This window comes from Sitodiplosis mosellana, unplaced genomic scaffold, assembly GCF_009176505.1.
Source record: "Sitodiplosis mosellana isolate CC-2019 unplaced genomic scaffold, AAFC_SMos_1.0 Smas_scaffold_38, whole genome shotgun sequence".
Taxonomy (NCBI): Eukaryota; Metazoa; Arthropoda; class Insecta; order Diptera; family Cecidomyiidae; genus Sitodiplosis; species Sitodiplosis mosellana.
The window spans coordinates 2,236,189-2,253,360 of record NW_022595280.1 but is presented as its reverse complement, the minus strand read 5'-3'; the positions used below and the strand labels follow the sequence as shown (position 1 = coordinate 2,253,360).

At 36.7% G+C, this 17,172-nt stretch overlaps 2 protein-coding genes across 5 annotated transcripts in view; both read left to right on the top strand.

The window, feature by feature from the left end:
• The window catches only part of LOC129569512 (protein artichoke-like), a 144,237-nt gene extending 139,903 nt beyond the window's left edge, over positions 1-4,334 (top strand). For all 3 annotated transcript variants that reach the window (XM_055448363.1, XM_055448366.1, XM_055448365.1), the window contains one exon: positions 29-4,334. In XM_055448363.1, the coding sequence (XP_055304338.1) occupies positions 29-823 (795 nt within the window). In that variant the 3' untranslated portion in view covers positions 824-4,334. The remainder of the gene's footprint in view (positions 1-28) is intronic.
• An 8,429-nt stretch (positions 4,335-12,763) lies between these two features.
• On the top strand, positions 12,764-16,903 carry LOC129569554 (probable RNA helicase armi). 2 transcript variants are annotated; one of them, XM_055448474.1, is made up of 8 exons: positions 12,764-13,080; positions 13,204-14,259; positions 14,368-14,790; positions 14,921-15,501; positions 15,590-15,880; positions 15,949-16,108; positions 16,262-16,391; positions 16,462-16,903. In XM_055448474.1, exons 1-8 carry the CDS (start codon positions 12,981-12,983, stop codon positions 16,580-16,582), a joined length of 2,862 nt encoding a protein of 953 aa, XP_055304449.1. In that variant the 5' UTR covers positions 12,764-12,980; the 3' UTR covers positions 16,583-16,903. The 2 variants fall into 2 exon arrangements, with proteins under 2 accessions (XP_055304449.1, XP_055304448.1); XM_055448473.1 differs by having other exon boundaries at positions 12,764-14,259.
• Positions 16,904-17,172: the final 269 nt, after the last annotated feature.

The following is a 17,172-nucleotide window of genomic DNA, read 5'->3' as shown; positions in this document are numbered from 1 at the left end:
CCTCTCTTTTACTTCAATTTTAACACAGGCTGAGCTACTGCCAATGCACGTCAACGCATTCGAACGTTCGGCCAAATTGAATGTTCTATCGCCGGGCACAGTATATCGCATCTGTGTAATTGGACTAGGAAATCGCCTATCGTCGGCCATGACAATGTACTACGTCTCAAATATGGTGGCCGATAATAATTTGGTAAATCAATTTAGTGATAAACTGGTATCGGCCATCGACGAACCATTTGCTGCTGGATTTGACGTGGATGATTCGGAAAATATGCTACATACCATTGAAAATAAAACGGAGGCAATTTACTGGGAGTTTAGGCATGGTCTAATGAAATCGAAAATTGATACACCGATTTCACGGTGCATTGAAGCACAAACATTAGTTGCGGAACCCGTTCAAATCACCGAAGAAAACCGATTAACCGACGGCGGACTGTTACACTCGTTACTCACCAGACGTCTTGGTCTTATCGTTGGCTGTTGTCTTGGTATCTTTGTATTCATTATCATTGTATCGATACTGGGCTGGTTGAAATTGAAAAAGCGACGACTTGAAAATGCAAAACGTCGTGAACAGCAACTTAACCAAGCCGAACAGCTAAATTATCAGCATCTAAATCATCCTGAACTAAATCAGACACAATTGTTGCCGCCGCCACCCGATTACAACAACACATCGTATCGGCAATTCACAACGATACCGTATACCGATTGTGATGCACGCGACAATTGCAATCAGCACCTGATGCATCCGCCGCCGCCGCCACCAAATTGTATATCGGGCACGGTGATCGGCACAACAAACATCGCTTGCTAACATGCATAGATACGACAATTATACACAGCTCATTTCACATCACCGATTCATTTGCATATATTGCTTTGCTGTAGTTAGGTATCGTTTTCGTCGGCTTGTTTCCTTCGTTGTTGTTTTTTCTTTTTTCTTTTCTCATGGATAAATAATGCGATTGTTTGACTACAACAATCTACATATTCTAATTACCCGGATCCGTGGGCAGATGACGACGTGAGTGAAATCTATTTGAATATTGGCGAACAAAAAATTGTGTCTAAAAATAAATAGTCCATTCGCTTCGTTTTCCTTGTCCATTTCTATTGATATTTCTATTTCGAGGAACAAAACCAAACTTTATTCGAATTCCGAAGAGCAACTTTATAATCACTTTACATAAACATTCAGTGAGAGTTTCATCATGACATCGATACACATTCACCTTAAGCCCAAAACGACGTGGTGGAAGTTTGCTCAAACAAATACACGAAGAAAAACCGAAACGAATGCAAAAAAAAAGAATGAGGGAAAAAAAGAGAAATTGATGTCCTGATAAACAACAAGTTCAACAACAAGACAATATTGTTTAAACAGCTCTTGGATTTTTATTCCCTGCCTGTGTTCGGTTCTATTCTGTTGTTCGTCTGGGTGTGGAAAACTTTTTACACGCTTTTGGGATGATGGTTATCAAAAGATATCGAATATTGCAAAGCCTACACGACATTACAAACATGCCGGCGTCCGATCGGAACAATACCCAGTAACAACTGGCGAATGTATCACCGAGAGAAAGGCACCGATGGTGACACAAGATAAAATCAAAATTGATGATGATTAGCGCGTCACAGCTGTCACCCTAATGTAAACGGTCCGGTGATTCCCTTCCTCCAATTCCCATTCAAAATGGCTCTGGCCCGGAATAAAAGCGACAGGTAAAAAAAACGAATAATCATTATAATCCGCTTTAAACATCGGACCTATCTGATTTGCCATGCTATTGAAAATCAGTGAGAGACACACACAGATAGAGTATCTAACCACTTTCTTGCGTATACACCGGCATAGACTTGATCTGAAACATCATAATTTCCATGGTATTTTCAATTTATTAACCACTTTGATTCGGGCAGTGCAGGTGAATTCCGTGTTACCACCAAATTCATCTCCATTTTTTTTTTCCGGCACGATTTAATATTTGAAAATTCCATACGAAAATCACAAATCACATTGACGTTGAGGCTTTTGCGTGTGCAGTTCACACTTGTGTGAATATGTGTGGCGCAGATGTGCAAGTGGAAAAATAATTGATTAAAATTGAATTTTTAATGTTTACATCTATTACGGAATATTTTGCGATTTTCGAAACCCACACGAAGCACAATGCTTCATACATAATGCAATAGATATTAAATTGTTGAACAATTTTGCCAATTAAACGCATTCGTAGAAGGAGACAAAAAACTGCGTTCATTCTCTCACTTCCACTCACACACACACACACACACACACACACATCGTGTCGGCCGCGGTCGCTCGCATTCAATGAACATAATAATATTTCGATTATGATGCCAGCGAACAGTGTATACCAGCCATAAATAATTAAAATCAACTTAACTGCATTTACTTCAATAGCATACACAGTTACACACTCACAAAAGCCGAACTCAATATAAACAATAAAAAAACATTCACACACACAGCTAATGATAACGAATGGGGAGCCATTTTTCAACCAGGTTTTTAACCAATTGGTTAATTAAAAACATTAATTTACATGTAAAATAATGATATTATTAATGTATAGGATATTAAAATAGGGTACGCAATTGTTTGTGCTTGCTCTCTCACCAAATTGAAAGCGTCGAATGGAAAATGGGTGAGAATGAACGAACGAATGGGTGAGAGAGTGCGAGAGAGTTTTCAAAAGTTTCAAAAATGTTGCGTCTGACCTCTCAGCACCTTTTGTATGTGCATTGTGCAGTGGCTAGGGCATTATTTTATTGAAGGCTCGACAACAACAACAACAAAATAATAATAAATTCTGTATAAATCCAATAAATTCCGGCTCACCAAATGGTTGTGTTTGGACGCAGCACACACACACACACAACGCGTAAATAAACAAACAAACAATATGATGCAAATCAAAATTAAATTGAAGCTAATTTACCAAATAATTACAATTAGAGAGGGAACACATCCTTGAACCAACCAATCCAAAAAAAAATGATGTATAATGATGAGTAATTTATTGCCCATATATAGATGATAAAAGAACAACAACAAATAATTAAACCTAAACATATAAACGATGAATTTTATTTAAACCATTTTATTTGAGAGAGATAGAACACCATTAAAAAATGGTCAACCATTCATATCGTATAGGCAAATTTTTTTGTTCGTCTACTCCAAAAAACGGGAAAAATAAATTTTTAGTGGAGAAAAGTGAGTCAAATTTCCGGTTTAGAACAAATTCAAATCGAATTGAATTGGAAATGAATAAAGTTGAGAAGTCAAAGAGGCGCTTCCATGGATACACACACACACACACACACAAGAAAGAACACGGAAGTTTGAGCTTTTCTTTGAAAGTGGAAATTTGAGCTTGGAATTTCTTTATATATAAAGAGATGGCACATTTCACTTTTGATATAGTATATCCGTTATAAATCAAATGATTCGAATCCAGAAATATTATTGGAATTTGTGTGAAATACATGATGCATTTCTCACTCTCCCTCCCACACACAAACACAAAATAAACACACTTGTATACTCGTTATTCTGACCATATGCTCCCATATGGTATACTGTAAAATAACCGCCTCAAACTACATAAAGTGAGGCTACACACAATCCCATTGAATTTTGTGTATGTTGTAGTGCGACGCAAAACAAGTCAAAACCATCAAAAATGTTATATAATAATCAATCACAATTACAATACCTATAGGTATGATTATAGATTTAAGAGAGGAAAATTTTTCTAAGGAATTCGTTTAATTTTAAATATCCATTGTTTTTTATTTGTCGTTCAAAAAAAAAGCCATTTATTTCAAGTTTTGCCTAGTTAATTGAATAATTTTTTTAAAAGCAGATAAACTTAACGTTTTAAATATAAATTACAATAAAAACCAAAAAAATTAAATAAATATCTATATTATATGATGTAAGAAAGAGAAAAAAAGTTTAAATCAAAGGAAATCAAAATTGTACATAACAACAAAAAAAGGAACAGAAAAAAGAGATGAAAAATTATATTGTAGGTATTTGTAAAATTACTAACGTAGATTGTTTCAAGTGGCTGCGAGTATAATAATTGATGGAAAAAAATGGCAAACACTCTATTGTCAGACAATGAACGAATTAACGAATGAACGAATAAATTGATGAACGAAATGCAAATACACTTATCAGAAAAATGAGATACGATCTCAATCACTCACCCATACACAAACACACTCACACTCACAAACTCACTTAATAGAGTCAGAGGGGAAAAAATTTGACCAGAGATGCAAATAAAACATGAATGTACATATTTTCAAAAGTGTATACCGCATACTGTGTTTTTATTTAGTCATTTTAATTGTGTTATCGAAGCGAAGCGAAGCGAAGTAATTCGCATCTCTGAAATCGATTTTTTTATCAAATTAAACATCATTCGCATACAGTGCATTCTCTCTCTTTCTTTCTGCTGCACTTCGAATAATCGGGTTTGTATGCAACATTTGGACGGGCGCGAAAAAGAGAAACAGAGAAAAGTGCATGCGACTATACTATTTTACTAGATGACTGCGTCCATCGAAATTGCTATCCACGGGGATTTATTTATTGAGATCCGCTCGGTTTTTTTTCACCGCTTTCGACAGACATCACACCACTTCTACCGTCATTCAGTTAATGGCATCAATTTGAGCTATGTGATCGTATCTTGGTGCATCAACAAATATACACCACTCTCGAAATCTCGAAATATAGTATAAACATTTCATTAGGCCTTTTTATCTGAAATTGATCAATTCCCGATCCATCCACCCCCCACGCCCTCTTTTTTGTCCGCCCGTGATGCTTTTTTCAGTTTTTATTTTTCACAAATTAGTTTCTTTACAAATAAATATTCTCGTTAAATACAATATATATTTTTTCACACTGTCGTAATGTTTGCGAATGGTTTCTCGTGGTGGCCACCAAATGGAATTTATTTAAATCGATTTTGGTTCATTTACCACCGTTTTAATTGCCATTTAATATCTTTGTAATACAATCAGATTTTGGGGTTTTTACACGTTTCATACTTGTTTTAACACTCGAAATGTATTTTATGGTGAGTGTTTTTTATTCATTTGATAGCTTATATGCATTGGATATGCTCATGTGAGTGCATGGAATGGGAAGAAAATTCCGATTTTCACACAGACGATTTTTTTATATTCATTTTTGTCTAATTATTCTATTTTCAACTCAATTTATTTGTTGAACATTTTCTTCGTGTTCATGTCCGATATTTCCATCAATTTTCTCTGTCGATTTCGTTTGAAGTGGCTTAGGTAAATATTTTCTGCATTTTACCACGTTAATGACCATCGCATAACCAATGTATTCCAGCGATATAAATAAACTTCGGGTTCAACGAGTACAGTGACATTGCAAATGGGTGCAGTTTACCCGAAATAGCTGAGGGTTATCAAGTATTTTCATTTAAAGTCTTCAATTTCTTTTAATTATACCATATGCTCTTGTAATGATGAGGGTCCTCTACGTTTTTGAAAATGTGGCGAATGTGCAGTTTTTTCCCTCTTTTGGTTTGTCATTGCAACGAACTGAATGCAAAACGAATTTTTGGTACCTATATGCAATTCCACACATATAACGGCAGAGAAAGAAGAAGAAAAAAAACGAGAGGGAGACAGATGGAAAAAAAAGTCGAATGGTAAGTACCTTTTCGAAAGTATTTTTCGATGCATTCCGACCAAGTGCATGTGAGCAATCCCATTGCTGTTGGAAAAGGGAGGAAGCAGACAGGAGGGTGAAAAGAAAAAGTTTTTGCATTTCGAAAATCTGTGTCTTTTGTGCATAGTAAGCACACTGGATGGTAAGTGTTCACAAATGCGTTCGTTTGATGTGCATTTAACTGCTATAAATTTGAATACATCAAATGAGCTTTTGGAAAAGGATACGAACAGACAGGCAAAAAGGCTGCAAGCGAGAAAGGGAGAGAGAGAGTGAAATGTTCGTTTCTGACATTCGAATTGAGTTCTTACAAATAACCCACTTACATACACACACACACACACATACACATGGGATGACTTGTTCTTCTTGCGCTAATGCAACCGTTATCATCATCAGCCATATTAATTTGATTCTTCTCCACCGGAAAAATTCTTACGTGTTTACAAGGCATACACACAGAACGGTTTGTGGAAGAAAAAAAAAAGTTAACATGTGCCAAGAATATATAAATTCTTTTACGATGCCAGACAATTTTTCGAGGAGTTATTCGTCATGCAAGAGAAAAGAAAAAGACAAGAGAAGAAGAAGAAGAAGAAGAAGAAGAAGAAGAAGAAGAAAAGTGAGAGCAGGAGAATGATGACAAGAGTCCAACTGATGCCATTTTATCTATCGTTTATAGCAAGAGAGACACAGAGAGAGAACGAAAGAAATAGAGCGATGCCGAGAGTACGAAAGCAAGGAAAGAAGAAAAAGAGAGCGAAAATATATAAATTTATCTGCCACTTCTGAGGCATACGTTTTGAAATTGGTACATCACAATGTCGTAACGAAACATTGTCGTTAGGTATTCAATGCTTATGCTACGTGAATGCTACTAAATGGTCGTTTATGGGCAAACTTGAGCGAAAAACTTTACGCTCCGTTCAAATGTAATGTGCTCGTATGTCGATGTCGACGTCGATGTTTATAAAGAGGAAAACTTTGTTACACAGAGCAGCACGGCGGCAGCAGAAGAAGTTGAAGAAGGAGCGGAGCAGTGGTGGCGATGGTAGCTTATTTATCGGTACTTCTTCCAATTCGCTCGACCTTTATTTTACCTGACATTACAGTGTACCCACTTGTAATCGTTTTCTTGCTCTTTGCATTAAGTTGTCGATTCAACAACAAAGTATGTGTGTGTGCGTGTGCGTCGTGCCTAGAACAAAAAAAAACCTGTTTAAAATAGACGAAAAATGTTGTGCTTAACTGTGGTCGTGAAAAAAGTATATGGTAAAATGCTCGAAAAAACAACAACGAAAAAAAATCCGAACCGAAATAGATGCGGTTGTTCGGCCGAAAAATAGCCCCCAATCATAATTATACTGCGTTCACGTTCACCATATTCTGAGAAAAGTGTGCGCCGTGGATGTCGTGTAGCCCAACATTTTGATCTTATGTTCAGTAACTTGATAAATTTAATGTGAAACCGCTATGCTAGCACAACTTTGAAATACATAATCACTTTGAATTTGTCTCAATGCACGTACAACGTGCCACACGTAATTCTTCTGCAAGGCATCTGCTCCATTCGCCTTGCAGATTATCACTTTTGACTTGATCGGTTATGGCAAAAGCCACACACCACACTGCCTGACCATTTCTCTTCACCAAATTCATATCGGCCATCGTTTCACTCACTTTTCAATGCAAACATATTTCAGGTACACATTCTTGATGTACGGCATCAGATGCTCTTTCCAATTGACTCGTTAATCGAATCAATTTACCTGCTCAAGAGAATGCGAAGACATTTCATTTCCCTCAAAACATTTCTTTCTATTGCAAATACGAAAATTTGATAAGCTTAAAATCGTACTCAACAAGAAACATGCAAATTCGTTATCTCATCAAGTCATTTTGGCTGCAACCTGGATAACCGCTCGAACATGTAAATTTAATATGTTGAGCATAAAAAGCATGTCCGAAAAATTGCCATCCCATGCACAAGCGAAGAAAAAACGAACATGCCAATGAAACCGAGAATTTATTCAAAGTATTCCGAATGACATGGAATCTAATGTGTGAGCACTTGAAATCTTTTTCGCTCTCGGTCTTTTGCAGCAAGCAGCAGCTGCAGCAGCATTTCGCAGTTATGTTCCTCTGTCGAATGTAGCAAAAACGGTAATAATAAGACAAGAATGAGCATATCTGAATAAAAACGACATTTTTCAAAACAGATTCATGCCTCGAGGTCACCGGAAATAAACAACCGAAAAATACAGAGCACATAAAAAAACGGTTGAGCAAATTTTGCTCAGCAAAATAACATCGAAACTTCGTAAAACTTGAATTTTCAAAACATTTTCATTTATCAAATTTTCATGTTCGATATCTCGATCGTATTTTTCTTCGTTGGCTACTACACACAGCAATTCCAGCACACAAGGACACAGCTAAATTATGCTGGTTGAATGTTGTTTGGTACACTCTTTATTTCTTCTTTCTTTAGTCGATGTAAGAAGTTTTTCTTCGGCAAATTTGAGTGCACGTATTTGCATGGTCTCGTTTACATCATCGTCCAAAATCTGTGATTGTGTCCCCAGTCTACCAAATTGCACACAATTTAATTGAAAAAGACGGAAGAAGAAACAATAACAAGAGAAGTGACACACAGAAAAAGAGATAAAAAATTTCCCGAAAAATTCTTCTTTCGTCAGCAGAAAAATGTGTATAATTTCTGGAACAAGCGCATAAAAAAACTGTACGACTCGAGTCAGAATGAATTACTGTACTTCTTCGTTCCGGATTTGGTGCGGGTTTGATTTTTTGACTGCCATTTTTCCAGGATTGAAGATAGCGAATGTTCATGCTTAAATCTCAATCTTGATGAAGAAAAAACTGAGATAAAATTTGTGCAGATTTTTGTTTGCATAAAAATGACATTGGCTCATCGCATCTTGGACCATTGTTTTGAGTGCAATTGGACGTGAAATGAGGCAGCAAAAATCATTTGAATGTGCATTGTGCAATGCACACGATTCACACGAAGCCAACTAATATATTTGTTAGCTGACACATCTAGTACTATTTGTGAAAGAGTGAAAATCTACTGCATCGACGAGAGCGCAGAGGGAATTCTCTACAGAGAAAGGAAGCAAAAGAAAGTAAAATAAACAGCAAATACGCAAAATATCGTCGACCAAATGACAAAAACAACAATGCCGAAAAATAGAACCGAACGAAACGAAATGGAGAAAAATGGGAAAATGCTTTTGTTGTACGTGCTCGTTTTCAAATTGGACTTTTGCATCATAAAACTTGATTTCGTTGCTGTGATAAAATTGTTATTTCTGCATTCGTCGGCATTCAGCCGAATCGTGTTTGTATGTGGTGCGCGCGTTTCCATTACACATCTTGAGCTTGGGTAGCGAGAGAATGTTTGAACACTTACAATATTGCCGTGTACGTTTGGATGGAGTGTTCGTCGTAGTCGTCGTCGTCGAAGAGAGCAACGGCGTGTGGAAAAAGTGACAACGACATAGTTAAAAACTGAAAAATAGACACCGACAAACGTTATCACGTGCAACGAGAACAAATGCAACGCCAGCAACAACAGACCCACACATACACACACACATGCGAATAATGACGAAAAAATCAACCAGAACACAGCTTCATCTAAAGTAAAGTGAAATTAAACCAAACGACGAGTAGAATACAAACACACACACACACACACAAAATGCAAACGATGAGAGCACAAATGGCAAGGAATAACACAATTGCATACATGCATCATCTTCATTTGTTTGCTGGAAAATTATATGTGCACGATCCGCATGCGGGTTTTGATGCTATCATCTGTAAATAAATTTAATTTCATTTGTGTATGCGTGCTGCATGATGACATACATACTACATTTATGCATCGACACTGCATACATCGCTCTTCTTCATTTTTTTTGCTCTGCAACAACAACACAAAATGACAACGAACATTTTTGTTAATCAGGTTTAACAAAGCGACATCCACTTGTACAATGTCCAATAAATTCAATCTTTTTTTTTCTACGTTCACTGCCAAAAATTAATAAATAATAAATATCAGATCTTTTTTCTCTGGCTCACGCAATAAAAAATGACACTATTGAATAAAAAGGAAGCGAAAAACCATAGAAATAATTGCATATGAATTCGGACGGCAGACGAACAGCGGTACAACGACACAACGACCGAACCAAATGAGACAAAAAAATGTACACATTTTGTATTTGCGTATTTTGATTAAATTACTACGGAATCGGAATATTCAATCAGGATCGACAAACCGAATTGTGGATTCGTGGGCAAATTGAACTGAAATGCAAACAAAAAAGAATTATTAAAATTCAATGGATTAAATTGAATTTGTTCAAATCGAAAGATAATTTGCGTGAAAAATGCTCATTTCATTAACCATATTACCAACGCTCACTTTATTCCATTATTCCATCCATTGTTGGCTCTGCATTTGATGCATGGCAAAAAACCTCCTCACGACCGCTACGATTTAAATGCAAATTTTCTGTGGTATCTATGGAACGGGGGAAAAAAAACTCGCGCCAAAACTCGACACATTATACAATTAAATTAACTTATTGCATTCGCCCAGATTTCGGTTGGGCTCACGATTCTCGTTCACCGGCGGCTGACCTTTGAAATATAATGCACGACCGTTTGAACAATGATGGCAATATGCGTTTGGAATATTGTAAACAACTTTCGAGTACGATGGTTTTGCACGACGCTCCCTATTTGCACTCAGTATTTTCGTTGAATCGAAAGTAAACAACGACTTCGATTTTTAAAGCCATGCTAATATTGCCAAAGATTACAGCACTGTTCTCCAATCGAATTGTGCTTCAGTGGAAATAAAGTGGTATAATTTATGGTATTTTCCTTCTTGTTTTAAATCGGATTCGAATAGTCTATTTGTTATGAACCATTATTAAAACAAATTTATTGAATTGTTCTTCGAAATCGCCAATTTCTATAATAATTTGGATAAACTCATTAGAACATTGATAGTCACAAAGGTATTTGAATGGGAAAATATGTCGCTCTACTCAGGCAACTGCATTGGTATTCGTATTTTAAATTCAGTCTTCATCAACAGTTTGTTGAAGCTACACGTACAAAATGGAACGCTCTACATTTTTTCATCATCATTAGGTTGATTTGAGTTAGTCTAATTTCAGTTTTTTTTTACACAATGAGCAAATGGCAAAATTGGCGCGAAAGAGTGCGTTTCTATGGTACATTTTACGTGCATAAGGAATACGGATATTATTGATTATTTATCATCACCATCGGTGAATTTATCAATTTCAGCACATTCAAAGTACTTCCATGTGCAACTTTAATTCAATGATCCAATTAAAATAAGTATGGCCAAATTGAATATGTTTATTTAAATGTTTTTTTTTTCTTCATCAAAATTAAACCCAGCGCATAAAACCATTAACACGTTTGTTTTTCGTTCAAAGTTTGCGGGATGAAATCGTTTGTGTAGGAATTATCCCTCAACTCATTGCAACGAGAGTGTATTTGCTGAGTTTAGCGTGAGCAGGATAGCTTGAAAAGTGTATCAGGCTTCATTGTAAAATCCCATCTGTGCTCCTAGAAAAATGTTAGCATGATTTAAATACCACGATTTCATTCATTGCAACGAATTTCTTTTATTTGCCTCATTTCAGAGAAGAAAAAAGTGGACGAAAAAAAAATCCGACGCCATTTGATATTTGTACGTGCGGTACGGTATATGGACATGGAAATGCAGTTTACATATGCAAATCAGAGATGCGAGGATTTGTGGAAAACGTGCTATTCTTTAATTTACTTGTTCGGCAAACATTGATTGTAATGGAGCTCAGCACAAAAGATCCAGAGAAAGAGAATTGATAAAAATGTTGAATGAAAAGAAAAAGCAACCATTCCTACCAACATTAAACACTCGCTCTAAATGCGATCACGGCGAGAGAAAAATGAAATTCGGAGAATCAGAGTAATTTTGCAATTTTATCGGATTGAAAAATGTACAAGAAAAAAGTATTGAAAGCAGTAAACAATCGATTCGTGCAAGAGCATGCCACAAGCACAACAAAAGATATGTGAATTACACTCGAGCAACAACAACCAAACTAAAAAGATTAAAAATGCTTTGAAAGGAATACTTTTATTTTCAGAACATAGTCGATTCTATTGAAATTCGTTTATGAACATGTTCAGCATGAAAAAAACATCCGTCGAACGAACTCATTTTTATGAAAAATCGGTTTTAGCTACAACCATATTGAAACAACAAATTACTGAAAATTGTTTGCTTAGTCAAACAACATTTTAAAATCGATCAGTAAATTAATTTTAAATTGATTGGCCAATATTGTTATGGGTATATTTTGATTATTCAATTAATGGATTTGCAAGGAACTTTTTAAGCGCCAAAATCAAATAATATTACACAGCATCATATCCACTAATCGAAACGAGCGCTTATCTCTCATTCCAGTCGGTTTGGACGTTGTTGATTTGCTTGTGCTGAAATTTCATTGCGAGAGCATTTCTGAAAATAGGCATCAGCACACTTCGTATTGGTCAACATTCAAATACATCGCCCAAACTAAACACAGACCGATGAAGCATAAACGAGAAGGGATTATTTTTTGGCGCGAGTGATTTGTTCGCAACTGTGAATGTGTATTCACGAAAGCCAAGCGTGTAATGGTCTTGAAACATTCCGAGAAGTGAGCACAGCCGCCTCTAGCTGTATTTGATTCAAAGGCTTAGCCACAGGATAGAGCGAGAGATGCAAACCTTTCATAGTGTACAACATTGAGAATGTGTAAAATGTATTGGCATAGAAGCTGGTGTAGTAAACAAACAGCTCCTGTTGAACGGTGCCGCTCTAACGCAACTCATTGCTAGGTGTACTGTATTTCACACGAATTTTTATACAGGTTTTGACATGAATTTGTATTGGTGAGAACACCGGCCGCTCTAGCGGCCACAACACTCTGTTAACAGCGACATGAGTTTGTATCGTTCTTTTTATCGAAAGACTTGAACCTGTTCACATCGTGTGATTGTGCCTCGCATTCGACAAACAGTCAGATTGGTTTAGCCCGATTAAGATTTTGCATTGGTAATTTCATTTTTTTTTCTGTTTGCATTGAACGAAACTAATTTGCGATAGAAAAAAAAAATGCCGCTCGCAACTGATATCGAAGTCACAGACGACTTAGAGCTTACATTCGATAAATCGCACACAAAAAAACTATTCAAAGTCACTCTAAAGAACAAAGGTAAGCGTAGAGTAAAAATTAATCAAGTTCGTAGCTATAGTCGATCAGTAGCCGTAGTTAATTTTGATAAAGAGCATGCCATCATTGAGGCTGGTGAACAAAAAGAATATTTATTTGAAGCAGAATTGCTGGCAAACAAATCGACCGAAGGAACATTGCGATTCAATTTCAACAGTCGAAAGCATGTGACCCGAACATTCAAACTGGTCGACAAATCGAAAGCGATCAAACGTGAAAATGACACCGCTTTGAAAAGTATGAACGAATCGGTCAAGGAGAATGAAAAGAAGGAAGTCAAGAAAGATGTCAAAATGGATGGTAAAAAGGAGTCCAAAAAGCGTGTTAAGGCCGAAGCTAAGGAAAGAGATCTTAAAGTTGCTGCAAACGATGAAGTGAAAAGCGAAAGCAAAAATAAGGTGAAAAAAGTGGAAGTGCCAAAGCCCACGAGAGGATTGCTTTACGTTGATTTGCCGAAAGAAGATTTGTGCATAAAGGAATTTCATAAAGAGCATCCACCAGCACTCGATGTCGATGATAAATTATCCATCCGATTTGATCGCGATCAATGTGATAAATCTTGTGAAATTCTGATTCGAAATAACACTTGGAAGCCGATCCATTTAGAAGCCATTCACATCGATATACTGACAGTTACGGTACGTGGTGGCAGTTGCGAAGCGATCATCGAGCCAAGAGGCGAAAAGTTGCTCATTCTCGATGCGGTCTATGTACCGGATAGATTCGTTGGTGTGGCCAGAGTTGCCTTTCATTTCAAGCGTATGACAGTGGTTCGACGGTCGATTTCCATCTTCTATCGCGAAAGGGGGCCCGTCATCCAGAGGGAACTGTATGATATACCAGAAGATTTAATTCACATGATTTACGCCGACAAACGAATGGCAAAATCGAAAATGCTTGGTTTTCTCGATAGCTGGTTGCTTTCGATCGAGGAAAACTACCCAGAACATTTTCATCGTTTGTTGTATTTGGAGGAAGAAGGATTGCGCAAGGAAATCAAAGAAGTGTACAATGACAAGTACAAAAAATTCGAATCGTACTTTGGTGACACAGAACGTTTTAAGAAAGACGACCAAGAAGTTAAGCAAAACTACGCACATGGAATTTACGATTTACAAGTAAATGAACTCAACGACGAAACACGACCATCACTTCAAGTGGGTGAGTTATGATTATTTCGTTTTGTTCGATTGCCCGATTCAACACTTGTTTCTATCATGTACATTGTACAATGGAAAAATAAAATATTTCGATTTTAACGATTAACAGGTGATAAATTGACCGTAAGAAAGCATTCTGAGCTAGGTGTTAGCTACGAAGGTTTTATCATCGATGTCAAAGATGTCGATATAATTGTGATCAAATTCAATGATGATTTCGTTGCAACATTCGACCATTCAGCATATTCAATTGAATTTGCTTTTTCACGCTCATATTTCTTGCGCCAACATTTCGCCATTGATTTGGCAGTAGAATTGTATGGCATGGACATTCTTATGCCAAAGGAAATAAGTTTGCGCGGTGTTCCGCTGTTGGATATGCGTATGAAGGGAAATAACGGAATGATACAGCGCAGAAATGGAAAACAGCAGCCATGGTTCAATGACAATTTGAACAAGCAACAAAAGCAAGCCGTCACACAAATCATGAGAAGCGATTTGTTAAATCCATATTTGATCTTTGGACCGCCCGGTAAATGTTTTTCCACTTGAATCACTTGATAGAAAAATTCTTGAACATTTAATCAAAGTTGTAAAAAGTTTATTGTGAATTGAAAATGTCTCTTGAAATTAACTTTTTAAATTGAATTTTCGTATCCTAGGAACTGGTAAAACGACGACGCTTGTTGAAATCATTCTGCAGCTATTGGCATCGAACAAAAAGTCGAAAATTTTAATCACCACCCAAAGTAATAGCGCATCGAATCTCATCACACAACGTTTGATTCAATCGAAACAACTCCATTCGGACAGTTTGCTACGCTTGATATCTCACAATTACTCGAGTCGAACCGAATTCATTCCAGACGATGTCGCAATGTACAGCAAAACCATTAAAGATTTGGAAGAAATAGAACAAAAAAAGATGACTTTCTTCGAACGACTCGAACTCGTGAAGAAATACCGTGTTGTCATTGGAACATTTTCGGCCGTTTCAAAGTTGCTTGAAGCAGCTTCGCTTCGCAATCACTTTACTCATTCAGTAATCGACGAAGCGGGTCAGTGCACTGAAACTGATGCACTTGTACCAATGGTGTTGGTTGGTAAAGGAGGTCAAACCATCATGGCTGGTGATCCGATGCAAATGCCGCCGTTAGTAATAAATTGGCATGCAAACACCCGAGGCCTAGCTGTGTCAATGCTTGACCGTCTCATCGAATGCTACTCTAATTTCAACAATGACGTAAGAACACTGCTCATTTACATACATACAAAAGCCCCAATCTTAAACCATTTAGATGTAATAATCGTTTTGTTTTCTCGGTTCTCAGGATGCGGGACATAAGAAATATTTTGGTCCACGTTTGATTTCGAATTTGGTTCACAGCTACCGTTCATTGCCATCGCTTTTGGCATACACCAGCCAGAATTTCTACAGATCTGAATTAATTCCAATGATCGATGCCGAAACCAGTCGCGAAGCCAAACTACTGAAGCATTTGCATGGAATTTTCCAAGATATGGAAAAACCAGGCACATACGGCATCCATTTCGTGAATGTCGATGATAGCCGCAATCAAAAATGGAAAACATCGTGGTACAACATTTCCGAAGTTCATGTGGTAAGTGGTGTTGAAACCCACAATTAAAACATCAAACAATGAACAAATTCCAATTCTAATTGAAATAGTCCGTTAAACTCGTGGAGGAGCTAATCCAATCCGGGTTAAGTGAAGAAGATATCGGCATCATCACACCGTACTCAGTTCAATTGCGAGCCCTGAAAAAGTACCATAACAAACAATTCCCTAAGCCGAACATGAAAATTGGTACGATCGAAGATTTTCAAGGTAAATTCACTTGTTTTTAAACAACATTCACAATATCAGAATGCATTGACGAAACACATTTTGAATTCATAAATTTTTTTCCTCCATTTTTCATATGTGATTTTGAACGTCGGGTTTCTCTCTCTTTCTCTCTCTCTCTCTGTGTGTATGAAGGATTGGAACGAAAAGTCATACTGATATCGACCGTTCGAACATGCTCTACCGAAACTGCTGTCGATGTCAACAGACGATTGGGCTTTGTTAAATGTCCAAATCGCATAAATGTGGCTACGTCACGTGCACGGTAATTTCATCATAAATCGCCTTAATAAATATGTATAACATTTTTCATATCAAATTGGCCTCAATTTCAGTGTGATGTGTATCGTAATCGGAAAAGCGGATTTGTTATCACACGACAAACATTGGCAAGCATTGATCGCTGGATGCAAGGAAAATCACACATACACCGAATCGATCATGAAGTACAACTGAACCGTGTGTTCAAAGACCAATTGCATGTCATGAAGTAAAATCATAATGTATGCTCAGAAGCACATATAACGAAAAATTACGTTTGATTTGAATGTTCCGAACGTAATTTGAATATTTTCTTATTGAATATTGTTCCAATAGATAAAAAAAACCTGTTAAAATATTGAAACAAAAGCCAAAATTGTTAACAAAAATAAGTTTTCCATGAGAAACTGATTGTAGAATTAACAAGAAAGCAAGATTGAAACCACTCAGATTGAAGCATGAAAATAAATTGAACAATGACAACCGATTGTCAGGTTTTGCATAAAAACCGTTAAACACTTTTGTTTGTTATTCCAAGAATTGATCTGCATTCTCCAAACCAATCGAATATACCAAACGACTTTATTTCTTCAAAAAATTTGCCTTCTCCAGTGCACACACAAACGTCGATTGTATACACAACAATATCTTCTTTCAGATCGGCAAATGAGATGCTTCTTTCGTAAAACAAATCGCTATTTCAAACACATCTTTGTGAGTGTGAGACGATTGCATTTGCAAAAATTCACCCAACTGTGTCGCTTGATTGGCATGTATTTGAGTTT